The sequence below is a fragment of the Hirundo rustica genome, chromosome 2 (genome assembly GCF_015227805.2).
Source record: "Hirundo rustica isolate bHirRus1 chromosome 2, bHirRus1.pri.v3, whole genome shotgun sequence".
Lineage (NCBI taxonomy): Eukaryota > Metazoa > Chordata > Aves > Passeriformes > Hirundinidae > Hirundo > Hirundo rustica.
In genome coordinates this window covers 48,612,490-48,624,830 of record NC_053451.1, presented here as the reverse complement: position 1 = coordinate 48,624,830, position 12,341 = coordinate 48,612,490, and the positions used below count along the sequence as shown (strand labels likewise).

Here is a 12,341-nt window from a genome sequence, read left to right as displayed (position 1 = left end):
TAGAAGGCCTGCCTGAGATTGGGGCTGTCACTGGCTCCCAAAAATGTATGATCTAAGTAAATCTGGCTGACAAGAGAGGGAGTGACATGCCTAAAGTCACACAACGCGGCAGTACAGAATCCTCACGGAGATCACACGTGTAGGGCCACTTCTCTTGGCCCCCAACTCTTTTCCCAGGCATCAAACAAGGCTGCTTGCTGTCACATCTACCTTCTGAAGTCAGAGGTTTTGTACTATTTTGAGGCAGAGTACAAAGTAAAGAATTATAACCCCTGCAAGGGACAGTGTCTTGCCAGGGGTTGCCTTTGCAGTACAAAGTCCTAAAGAGGAAAGGCAGACTCGAAATTTTAGAATTAAAGGGAACAACTCTGTCCTAATTTCCTGTGGTTTTACATGAGATTTGTCCACAAAGGAACCATCTGTCACCATCTGCTTGATTTTCTTGATTTATTTTTTTTTCTTGGACTGTTTTACAGTATTGGTATGTGAATGTGCCTATCCACACCCCTCTCAAAAGGCCAACTCATTTCTTCAGTAGACATGTGCCTTGTGTGGATGTTTTTTCGTGTGTGTATTTGAGCTGCAGTGCACTCTTCATTGAATGCTGGTCTCCAGGAACTGCCTGGAATAAGGGATAAAACACCAATTGCACACACAGTTTCTGATAACTTGGGTCCATAACAAAATGCAGAGCTCTTCAGGAAGCAAGGTGGCTTTTGAAGGAGCATTTGACATGATGAGGGAGTTCCCTTTCTCCGGGTGCTTCCAAGGTGGCAGTAATTTTTTCCATTGTGAATCTTACAGGAGCTTTTCTTCATTATTAAAACTACAGAGTTTGGGAAACAAAGTAACAAGAATTTTAAATAATTAAAATTTTTTTTAAAACCCTCAAGAAAAACCTAGAGAATAATGTAAGAATGAGAAATAAAAAAAAATGTGATGACATACAGGCCCAGACTTGAAGATCTGGGGTGCAAAACAATTAAAACAATAACATGAAAATATATCTACAGGCAATCTGTAGAGGGACTCTGGTCAGGAACTGTAATGGTAGGACAATGGGTAACAAGACAAGGAGTAATGGGAACAAATATAAAGAGGGGAAAAAATAGAAATGAGGAAGAAATTCTTTACTCGCAGGGCAGTGAAGCACTGGAAAAGGTTGCTCAGGCAGGCTGCAGATGCCCCAATCCTGGCAGTGTTCGAGCCCAGGTTGGATAAGGCCTTGAGCAACCTGGTGTAGTGGCAGGGCGGGCTAGGACTCGATGATCTTTAAGATGATCTTTAAGCTTCATTCCAAACCTTATGGTAACATCTTCTGTTTTAGTTGTTTCATTTATTTATTTATTTTTGGTTGGAAGCCGTCCAAGAGGACAGCGCGGGCCCACCCGCCGGGAGCGGCACCCGCTGTGGGAGGCAGGGGCTGCGAGGGGAGCGCCAGAACGCCCCGGAGGGAGCTGCAGCGCCCGCGGGGAAAAAGCACCCATCCATCTGGCGCTGGGGGCGTCTCTGCTGCCCGCGGGGGAAGCGGCGCCGCGGAGCCCCCTCGGAGCCGCCCCGGCCGACGCCGCGGGAGCGCGGCGGGACCGAGGGGCTCCCGCGCCGGGCCGGGCCGGGGGCCCGCGGAGGGGTGGTGGCCCCGCCCCGGCGGCCGTCGGTCCCGGCCGCCTACAAGCCCCATGGTGCCGCGCGGGGCGGCGGCGTGTGACGCGGCGGGAGCGGAGCCGGCGGCGGCGGAGGGTCCGCGTCTCCCCTGCCGCGTCCCCTCGCTCGGCTCGGCGGGCGCCATGTTGGCTTGAGCTGAAAATGACAGGGGGCGGCTGCGGGCGAGGATCGCGCTGAAGGAGCGGCACCTCCGTCTGGCAGCGCGGCTCTCGGGGGGCGGCCGGAGCCGCCGGCGGACGAGGCGAGGGAGGGAGGGAGGGAGGGCGGGCTGAGGAGGCGGCGGCGGCGATGCGAGCGGAGAGCTGAGGCTGCGGGAGGCGGCCGCCGTCGAACGCCCCCCGGCCCCCTCCGAGCGCCGCGGGGGAGGGCTCTCCCCTCCGAGCGCCCTCCCTCCCTTCCCTCCCCGGCCCGCGTCCCCGCCGGGCGCATTTGGATGCCGCACACCGCCTAGGGGGGGCCGCAGCCCGGCGTCCTCCCCAGCGGCCCCGGGCCCACCCCGGCCCTCCCGCCTCCCTGCCCCGCCGCCCAGGGCAGGAGCCAGGTCCTGCCTGCGCGCCCGGGTCGCCTGCGCCGACTGAGGAGGTGACTTGGACGCGCTATTATCCCCTGTGAATCATCCCGTCGTCATTTGTCGAGGCTGGGAGAGAAGGCAGAGGGCGAGGAAGGGGGAAAAAGCCCGCACGCAGCTCATGTGGCGGTGTAGTCCTGCTGCCTGGTCTACCTGGCACCGCTGGTGCTGCCGCCGCTGCCGCTGACAGGGATCTGCTGCCATCTCTGGTCTCCCGCTGGCTCCTCCGGTCCAGCCCGGCACCGCTGCCCCTGGATATTCCTGCTCCTCAGCCGGCCGCCTTCCCCGCTGCTTATCGAGCGCCTCTTTCGCGTAGGGGACCTGGAAGCTGCTGCCTCCTGTACTGACACCGGTTTTGCATCTTGAAGATCACCGGCGGGCTGCTCTTGGTGCTGCTGCTTTTTTCTTTTTTTTTTTTTTCCCCTTTTTTTTTTTTTTTTTTTTTTTTAAGTTGATTTAAAGCCTTTTAGGGTAACATCAAAATGTCCAGCAGCGTTCCAGCTGATATGGTGAGTGTTGTACTGTTTATTTAATAGTTTTATTATAGAATAACGTTTATTTCAACCTGCTCTTGACAGAGAAGATGGTAAGAAGAGGGGCGTGGGAAGAATAAAAGGTCTTGGTTGCATATTTAAGGAACATAAAGTTCCCAGTTAATTACCTTCCCCCTCCCGCCCCAGATGCTGGTTCTGCTTCGCTTTTTGGTGGTGGAGTGGGAGATCTGCAGCGTCGCCTCCCGTGTAGAGAGGGAAGGGGGATGCCAGACTCTCTTACCTATGGCAGTCAGTTACCTGAGTGCTCACGCTTGGGTCGTGTAGCACTGCTCTTCAGCTCCGTGGAGCATTTTTGGGGGGAAGAGAAATACGAAGCAAGAGCATTCGGGATGAAGTGCTCGACCCATTTCTTACTTTCTTCTTCTTTCCTTTTTTTTTTTTTTTTCTCCTTTTCTTTTTTCTTTTTTCTTTTTTTTTTCTTTTTTTTTTTTTTCCCTTTCTTTCTTTCTAAATCTCCTAAACTTGACTTGTGTCTTGCCAACGCTGTCTTCCGATGTTGGTGGGAAGTTAATCGCTTCACTTGCTGCCGGCTCAAGAGCGAGAGAGAAATTTTCATGCGCTTTATTTTCATGGCGAGGTCCTTTGTGCACTAGCTGCAATCTGGACATTTTTCAAGGGCACTCCTAGTACTTCTTATGGCGGACTGTACTTCAGCTCGTATTGTGTACTCGTCTCGGTACATTTAAAGCAGGAAGGTATAGCAGATCATAAAGAGGTAGGCTGAATCAGGTCTGCTAGGTAATCTTCCGTTTAGCACGACTTTCTCCATTTGTATGTATTTCCATAAATCAGGATATATTTTCATAAGTCGCCTAATTCGAAAAAAACACCCACGAACTTGTAGCTGCAGCTTGGTATGTTAATTCTTTATTCTTACAGCAGGGTAATTTCTGCCGTATCTCCACACGGCTGTTCACATTTAAATGTACGTTTTTCCTCCTCAAAAGCAGAGGACTTGTCTATGCTTTTTTTTTTTTTTAATATATTTCAGGATGAAGTTCTGTTTTGTCGGTAAAACCTGCCCTGATAGAACAATAAAACCGAGTAGCCCTTGTTTAAGTCATTGATGTACAGTTAATTGGGATATGTATGGCAGCTGGGCTATTGAAATACTAGTATCTGTTTAGTTGCTTGCTTTCTGTATTTCCTTCACAGCTTCTGTACAGCAGTCACAATGAGTGAAATTTGACAAAAAAAAAAAAAAAAAAAGAAGAAAAAGCAGAAACAGTAAGATACAGGGGATGATCGAAGAGCAAGTTATAAGCTTACAGGTTTTTTCCTTTCTTCCCCCTGCCTTTCTCAAATACTATAAATAAATTTTGCCTCCCCTGGATGAAAAGAGCGATGAAAGGGTTTAAACTGAGAGGCAATAAGCTCCTCAGCTATCAGTTTTCATGTATTTCTTTTTAGTGTCTCTTTCTCTCTCGCTGACTGTTAGAGCCTTTTGAACCCCCTTCTCTCCTGCACGTGGCTGTCTAGCGTTATATCACGGAAATCCTTGCCTGGGCCGTGGAGGATTAGGTGCAAATCTCTCAGTGCTGCTTTTTAAGTTGCCTGGAGGAGTCCCTTGGCTGTGACATGAAACACAGCCCTCCTCCCTGTCACCCTGGGCTGAGCTGCCACCTCCGTGCTCCTCCTAGGGCCTGCCTGGGAGTCCCGGTGCTGCCACTGGGCTTGTAGCACTTGACGTTTTCTACCAAGTACACAGGTTTTAAGATAGGCAAAATACATTTTTTTTCTATGAAAACTATTTCCTTCTGTTGTTACAGTGTAATGAGAATACCACTGCTGAGGATAGCTGGGCCTAATGCTGCTCTGTTTATTCAAATCAGGAAGAAGCTTGTTATACATAGTGATGTTTAAATACTGAGTCATTACAAAAACATTTGAATGAAGATGTTACCAATGTCGGTAGAATTTAACTAAATAAATAGATATTTTCTGGCTTGTCATGGGATCATTTTTCTCTTAGTTTCTGCATTATTAGATGCAGTTTCCCTCTGAAAGTTTGAAGTGTACTGTAGAAATTCCAGTTATTAATTACAACTAATAAATATTACTTTATGAAAATATTGCTTGAAAACTCATTTTTGGTCTCCTTTTGTTGCCATCCTCCATATTGGAAAGGAGTTTGTTCAGGAAGGAAAATGGGATTGCCATTCCTTAGGTATCTGAAGAGGAGCCCTTACCAGGCTGTCACCATGTTTATATATGTTTTTATTTAGCGTAGGATTTTGCAGTTTGCATTTCTCTTACCCACCCACTGTGTAATTTGCATTTGCAAAAAATTGATTTCCCGTTTCTGTAGGAGCTGGCAGCAATGTGATGAAGTGTCATTTTATGAAGACTCCATTATACTTAGTAAATCTGCTATGAATTACATAACTATAATAATAATAATGTTTGAAACTGTTTGTCAGATTCACGAAGTAACCTGGTCATAATAATAATAATATAATTGCTGCTTCTTAAAAATGTGTTAATTTGTCTTCCTGTCCCACCTTTGAGAATGATCTGCTATACATAAATTCATAGTAAATTATCTGATTTCCAGTAAGCTTCGTATTTCTAAGCAGACATAATTTGACCCAGTCTCCTGTTCTCTGACATTGAGTTGACTTGTTTCCAGAACTACAGCAGTTTTTACCAGCTAACCATTTCAACATCACTTCTTAAATAATTAACACAGTACTTTATCATTTGCATTCCACTAATAAATTGGATAGTGACACACCACATTCTGGGTGTTGTTAAGTTTGTGGTGTATTATTCCTTAGCAATGTGTGCTACTTATGGCTTAAAACTCCACTCCTGGAATGAAATCTCCTAATATTGACCTCTCTGCCTGAGTAGTTTCATTAATTTTATTAGGACTAGATGAGTCTGGGGCAGTTCTTGAGGACAAAACTGCATATCTAGGGCCTAATTTTGCTCAATTTTTCACGTAAGCACAGATGACTGTAGTGGCAGTAGGGCACCTCTGATTATGTTCAGTAATTTAATCAGGTAATTTATCAGTTTTACCATTTGGTAGCAGTTAGAGTTTGACTGTGAATATCAGCAGAGCTGTTTGCAAGTTGTATTTCTTTTGTAATGATAAATAGACATGCAGTGGTTTATGGACTTGTAAAATTAATCACACTGGCTTTTTGAATGGACCAAATTAAAATGGTTTGATATTTGTTTAAACATTCTTGCTGACAATCTTGCTATGAAAAACTTATGCTCAGTCAAGAAGTTCTTACTCAATTGAATAATTTCCTTTATTTTAGTGGAGTTATCATCAGAATCTGGGAAGCTTCCTCTCTGTATTGTGTGCCTATGATACCTCTTGAAGTTAGAATTCTTCAGGGATTTTAGAAGTCCACAGAAAGCCACCTGCATGACTAAAAAAGTATTAAGAGTGTCCACCGTTTCCTGTAGTCAATGTGTTTTATGTTGGTATGAAAACGCTCTGCCAGCACTTTCTTTCTGGGCAGTTCTTTGCATGCCCTCTAGGAGATCCAATTCTTTTTCTGTCTGAGCAGTAACAGAGGGTGATGCTTTTGGCTCATGATGAGGTTTTTATTGTTGGTTTGTTTTCTTGTTGGTTTGTTGGCATTTGGTAAACAGCAAAATGTTGGAATCTACCAAACAATTAGAGGTTTTAATTTTAATGTGCACAGCTCTTCAATCCATATGCTATATTTAAGAGATGTAGTTGGTATGGGAGAGGCTATTTTTAAGAAAATTGAATGTTTGGTGCAAGACATTTGCAGGCATAGAAGAGCACGGAGTATATGGTCGAAAATGGTTACATGTGGTCAATGTTAAGAGGGGACCATAGGTGGAAGAAGAATAACAAATAGAAACCCTGCTCAGTTCACTCTTTGTTCGAGTCAGCATCTTTAGTGGAAATATGTGTGCGCATCTTCTTTTTTAGGAAATTTAGTGCAGAATGTTGATGAATAGTTGAACATATATAGGGTCTTCCTTTTTAATACATATTAATGGGGATAACAGTGGAAAGGGATGGACAGAAACTGATGCTACATCCGTAAGGGAATTTTAGCATCCAAGAATGAGGTTCAAATATGACTTAAAGGAATAGCTGGTTGTATGGCAGCTGGGTTTTGTTGTCTATCATTCAGCCTGAAAAAATATTTCACCTAAATATAATAGGTGCAGTAGCACTATAATATACTTGGAACATAAAAAAATAATTTGTTTACTCTAGTATTTTAATGTATCAGGACAAAATGTGAGAAGTCCTCCATCTCTGTTCTTCTGATTTAACTGCTTTTCCATTTGCCTTCAACAGATCATTTTTGTGGTTTTGAAAATTATTTTATTCCTAGTAGCCTCTGTGCATAATAGTCTGAAGTCCCTAATGTCTTTGTAGCAATAGAAGTATGATTATTTCTCTGTATTTTTGTATCCTCCTCATGCTGAAAGTTCTAATATATTGCATTCTGTGATAAAAATAGTTTTTCTGTATGGATAGTCTTTCCTTCCCTTTTTTGAATTTTTTTTTTTTTCCACAGTTGGTTTCTGATTGTAACATTAGTGACTAGCCTATCTTTTGTCATTCTCTGTGTTTGTTTTGGGTTTGCTTTTCTCCTCTTGGAGAAGGAATTGGAGGTGGGATCTGTGTTAGAAAGAAGAGCTTGGAGAAGCTTCTTTCTGACTCCTAATCTATTGAGACAATATATAAGCCAGTTGAGCCTTTGTAGTATATTGCAGTGCTTCTTGTAATGAAATGAAGAACCTCTTTCTCTGTTATCTGAAGCAGTGTGCAGGGATAAACTTACTAAAGCTCATCTTCAGTGTGAATATATTATATATTTGCGAATACTTATAATTTCCCCCACCCACCTTTTTTTTTGTTTTGTTTTGTTTTGTTTTTTGTTTCACAGATTAAAAATGTATCTACAACCAAAAAGAGACATCTTAGCAAAACCTGACATTTTTAGGTATGGCACTGTAGCAGAAACTTTGTAACATAGTAATACATCTGACATATTCTGAAACAATGTTTGTATGGCCTTAGTCTGCTTTTCTTTAGGGATGAGCAGCTGTAACCTTGGTGGATTGATCCAACTCTGGGTTGTGGTGCAGCTCTGTACTTCAGATGGAAGTGTAGTCTGATGATATGAACTGTTACTTCCTCCCTGCCACACACCCTTGTTTTTTGTCATTATCTGAACTGTTTTCTTTCTGCTTTTGTTGTCTAACTCTGTAAAATCCTAGAGGGGATGATAACTAAAGGAGATTTAACTCCTCCCATGTTGGGAATGCTGGGAAGTAGCTGCTGGCAGGTTCCAGCAGGACTGAGAGGCAAAAAACAAGTGCTGGGTATGTGCAAGTGTAGGAAAATGATCACATCTACAACAGGAATGCTCGATTCTGCATGTTAAAAAATTAGTGACATCCTCTGGTAGCTGGACAGGTCAGTCAGGGCCTGAACGGGGACAAGTTACACCTCTCAGATGTGCAATTAGGGACAGTGTCAGTGTCTGCAGTCAGTGTTTTACCCTGGAGCATGTGACTGCTTTGTGCATATCTAAACGTAAACTTTCGATCATTCAAAGCCCATATCTCACTTCCTTGGTTTGGCTTAAGGCTTCAGTAGGAACTTAGGCTGTCTGAGTATGGTCCTTGCAGCAGTCTTTGTAATGTAACTTTCATTATACTATAAACAAAATTACTAAAGGCACGCTTTACTACTTTTTTTAGTTGAGAGTTCCTCCTGGGTATACCTTTTGTGAATGTTGAAAGGCATGGTCACAGTGTTTGTAGTCAGTGGGATTTACTTCTCGTCAGTCAGCTTTGCTACCCAGTAAAACTCAGATGTAAACTTCTGCAGATGTCTCTATATGTGCTTATGCAATAGTGAGGAGAATGGAGACCTTGGTTCTGACTCAGCCTGTGAGTGCTACACTTGCTTGCAGGAATCCAGAAATGTGGATCTGGATTGTGACTAATAATTCTTGTAGTTTTATGTAAAAGAGACAATTCAACTTATTTTCAGTCTCTTCCGAGTACAGTATTGGATCCATTAAGTTGGTTATTTCTTACTTTGAATATGGTGAAAGACATTGCTGCTGATAAGTATTCTTTTTCACATGAAGTCTGTTTTTACAGCAGTTAGTTAAGACTACTAAAGTAGCAAGCCTTTCCTGACACAATTTTGCATGGGTAAACTTTAGCTCATTGTTGTTATTAAGGGAACATGACTGAGTGTCTTGTTTTCATTCTAGAAGCACTGGAAAATGAGCAGCATGTTAATGAAAAATTTTATTATGCTAATATAAAATCTAAACTTGGACACCTCAGCCCTTCACCAGTTTTCAAATAGTTTGGAGATCTGTCTTTTGGAATTCAGTTATTGTTAAAAATTATTCTGTAATTTCTTCTAGAAGGCCAGTCTTTAATTTTTGACAGCTTCAGTTAGACATATATTGCAGAACATCTTAAAACAATGGCTGAAACATTTTTCATTCAGTATACTTCCAGATAAATGTAAAGTCACAGATGTGCTGCTAGGCATTGAAAGCACTGATTGTAAGGAAGACTGAGGAAAAAAAACATGAATAATCAGGACTTTGCAAGAGTTGGTAAAAGAAAGGTTTCTGAGATATCAGTTGAGATTCTGCATATACCGTTGTGCACTGCAATATCTGAAAAGAAGCGTGAAGTGGGAGAAAAATTGCTGTAAAATCTTTCTAACAATGTAGATAAATTATTTAGGAAATCTGTTTGGTTTTGAGAGCAATACTTGAAGAAAAAGTTAAGATCTTCTTATTTCTAGGTTTGCTGCGCCTGAAAAGTATAGTTCTGCAGAAATACCTAAATGTTGCAGCTGACAGCTCTTATATATTTGTGGAAATTTGGTGTATTTTGTGGTCACTAACTGGGATTGTGTTTAGCTCCTTGACAGAGGATAAATTTGTTGCTGCTTGTAAACCATCCACAGTGAAGGCCTGCTCTCAATTTGTAGTAAGGCGATAAAAACATAGTGTACATTTTCCACAGATAGAAACTTTGTGTAAAATGAAGATTTGGCAGGTTGCACAACTCTGATGCTGCCATCAGCATCTTGGAGTTTTTTTCTTACTTTCTGTAAAGAAATTTGAAAATAGCTTGCCAGTGACAGGATTACATTTGTGGGTTTGTTTTGGTTTGGCTGCTTACCTAAAATTATTTGGGAGATTCAGTTTAAAGGGAGGGCTTGTGGTAGAGTTTAGCTGAGACTTTATTCCATGACACTGTTGTTATAGAGACAGAAGCAAGCAAGGAACTCCTTGAGTTTTATGTATCCCATAGAAATTAGCCAAGTAAAACCAGGGATTCTGTCTAGGGGCTTAGTAGGTTTGTTTTACTACTACCTCCCAAGGAATCTGTGCCTTAGTGGGATGGAGGTGCCAAAATGATACTTGATGTTCACACAAGGGATACAAACTGGTCGTGTGTGTGTTGGTGTCTGCTTGCTGTGATGGTTTTGGTCTCTCTCAGCGCTGGTCTGATTTATGTCAAGGGCTTGGACCACTGCTGAGGAGCAAAGATGGTCTTATCCTGGGGTGCTTTTTAGCTGCAGCTGAGAGTCCTGATTTTAGTCTGTGACTCTAGAGACAGTTTGGATGGACATGAAAGCTAAGCTCCTTTTTTTTAAATTTTTTTTTTTTAACGTAGTCCTGAGTTCTTCTGTAAGCTCTTCTGTGGTCTTCATGTAGTGTAAGAAATTATCTCCAGCACTTGATAAAAGTAGGATACCAATTTCAAAATAAACAGAAGGAAGCTATATGTGTTCTTCTTTGAGACTGAAAAGAGCAGTGTATTTCATCTCAAAAAGAACAGTACTTCACAGCCATATACTGTAGCATTGATTGGTATCTCCTCAGCAAGGTTGTGATGTTGTAATGCTCTGTGGTTTGATAGTGATCAACATCACCATAATCTGTTTCTGATACTTACTGTAAGCTCTAGATGGTAATGGCACTATCTAATCTGTCCCCAGAATCTGACATATGTTTTTAATATAGTGAAATAATGGAATAGTAATAAAGTAGTGAAGTGCAGTGCTAGTCAAAAATCTTTCATAGCTGACGTTGTAAATTCAGGATTCTCTTCTTAAAAGTAGATTAGTGCCAATCTATATGTGAATATATGTAGCATATACTAGTAAGTCTCAGAAAACTAACTATAAATTACATTACTATAAAATATTTCTTCTAAAACAGCATTTCTTTTCAGATTAAATATTGTGCAGGATTTTTTTTAGGCACGCTTACCTTTTATATGCTATAAGAGAGTAACTGGAAGCGTTTGTGTGCTTCTAAAGTCTGGAATACCAGGTTGCAATATTTTCTTTTATTTATAGAATTTGTATTTGTATGGGCAGTAACATCAAAATAAAGTCCAATACAAAATTAGGGATTTCCACTACCCATATTACAGCACATAAGTGGAGTAATGTTTGATATGAATATTCAAAGATTTTGTACCAAAAGGTGCTGTAATGTGTACTCTTCATACTGTGGATTTCCAAGAAAAGGTGTTTTAGAGACCACCTGTATAATTTAAAGATATGTTAAGTATTTTATGTAAGGTCAGCTCTATGCAAGTTCATTTCAATCTCAAGAAAATAGAAAGGGAAGCTTTTATCGCAAAAAAAAAAAAAAAAAAAAAAAATTATGCTAGTGGGTATTTCTGGTGTTCTAGACATAAGACTGAGGTTTTTGAGTGCAATAGGTGAAGTCTGGCACCAATGCAAGAGTTTATTACTGAGATTGACTTTGTTTTGAGGATCTCATTTTCATAACTAATGGCAATATAGCTAGGAGCTCTTAATAAAGAGAAACTGCAACTGTGTTTGATTTCTGTCTGCTTACTGCATCTGGCCTGTATATTTCTGGATAAATCAGGATTTCATACAAGTCTGCAAAAGGATTTTTTTTTTTTTTTTTCAAATTACATATGTTTAAAATTATTTGAAATTTCAATATAGCCATCGTAGTGAATGGAATGCCTGGTAAACTGAGGGAGGTTGTGATGAGAGCTCTGGGTGAAAGTGGCAGCAGATATTTGCAAAGTGGTTTTAATTTGGAGAAACAATTTGAATTGTTTCTTCTCACTAGGAAGGGAGAAGGTGGTTCAAGGGATAGCCAGGGAAATCCCTATGGAGGGCTGCAGTGCAGTTGCACAATGCTTCTTGTTCCAAGCATTCTCATGTAGGCACTTGATGATCCCAGCATATGTGCTTCTTGCACTTAACTGCAGGAGTACGGAGTGGAAAGTTTTTAAGGGCGAACTTTTGGTGGGGGTGGACTCCAGAAGCGCAGCTGTAACTGTCCCTGAATTAGCTATGAGGACTGAAATATCTTTCCACAAAGAGCCTGGCATTATTTAGCTGAGATTGTCTTTCTTTCAGTACAGATTTTGTGGCTTTCAGTTTTACCTTGTATGTTCTGCTGCTGTGGGTGTGGTGTATGTACCATAGTGCTATGTCATATATGGAAACCCCATATTGGGGGAACTCCCTTGTTAAATGAAATACAACTGACCCGAAATACTGG

The 12,341-nt window shown here is 41.8% G+C and overlaps 1 protein-coding gene across 1 annotated transcript in view; it reads left to right on the top strand.

Moving 5' to 3' along the window:
• The first annotated feature begins 2,142 nt into the window (after window positions 1-2,142).
• The window catches only part of UBL3 (ubiquitin like 3), a 54,327-nt gene continuing 44,128 nt past the window's right edge, over window positions 2,143-12,341 (top strand). Inside the window, exon 1 of the mRNA XM_040056198.2 lies at window positions 2,143-2,742. Within this exon, the coding sequence (XP_039912132.1) occupies window positions 2,716-2,742 (27 nt within the window). The 5' untranslated portion in view covers window positions 2,143-2,715. The remainder of the gene's footprint in view (window positions 2,743-12,341) is intronic.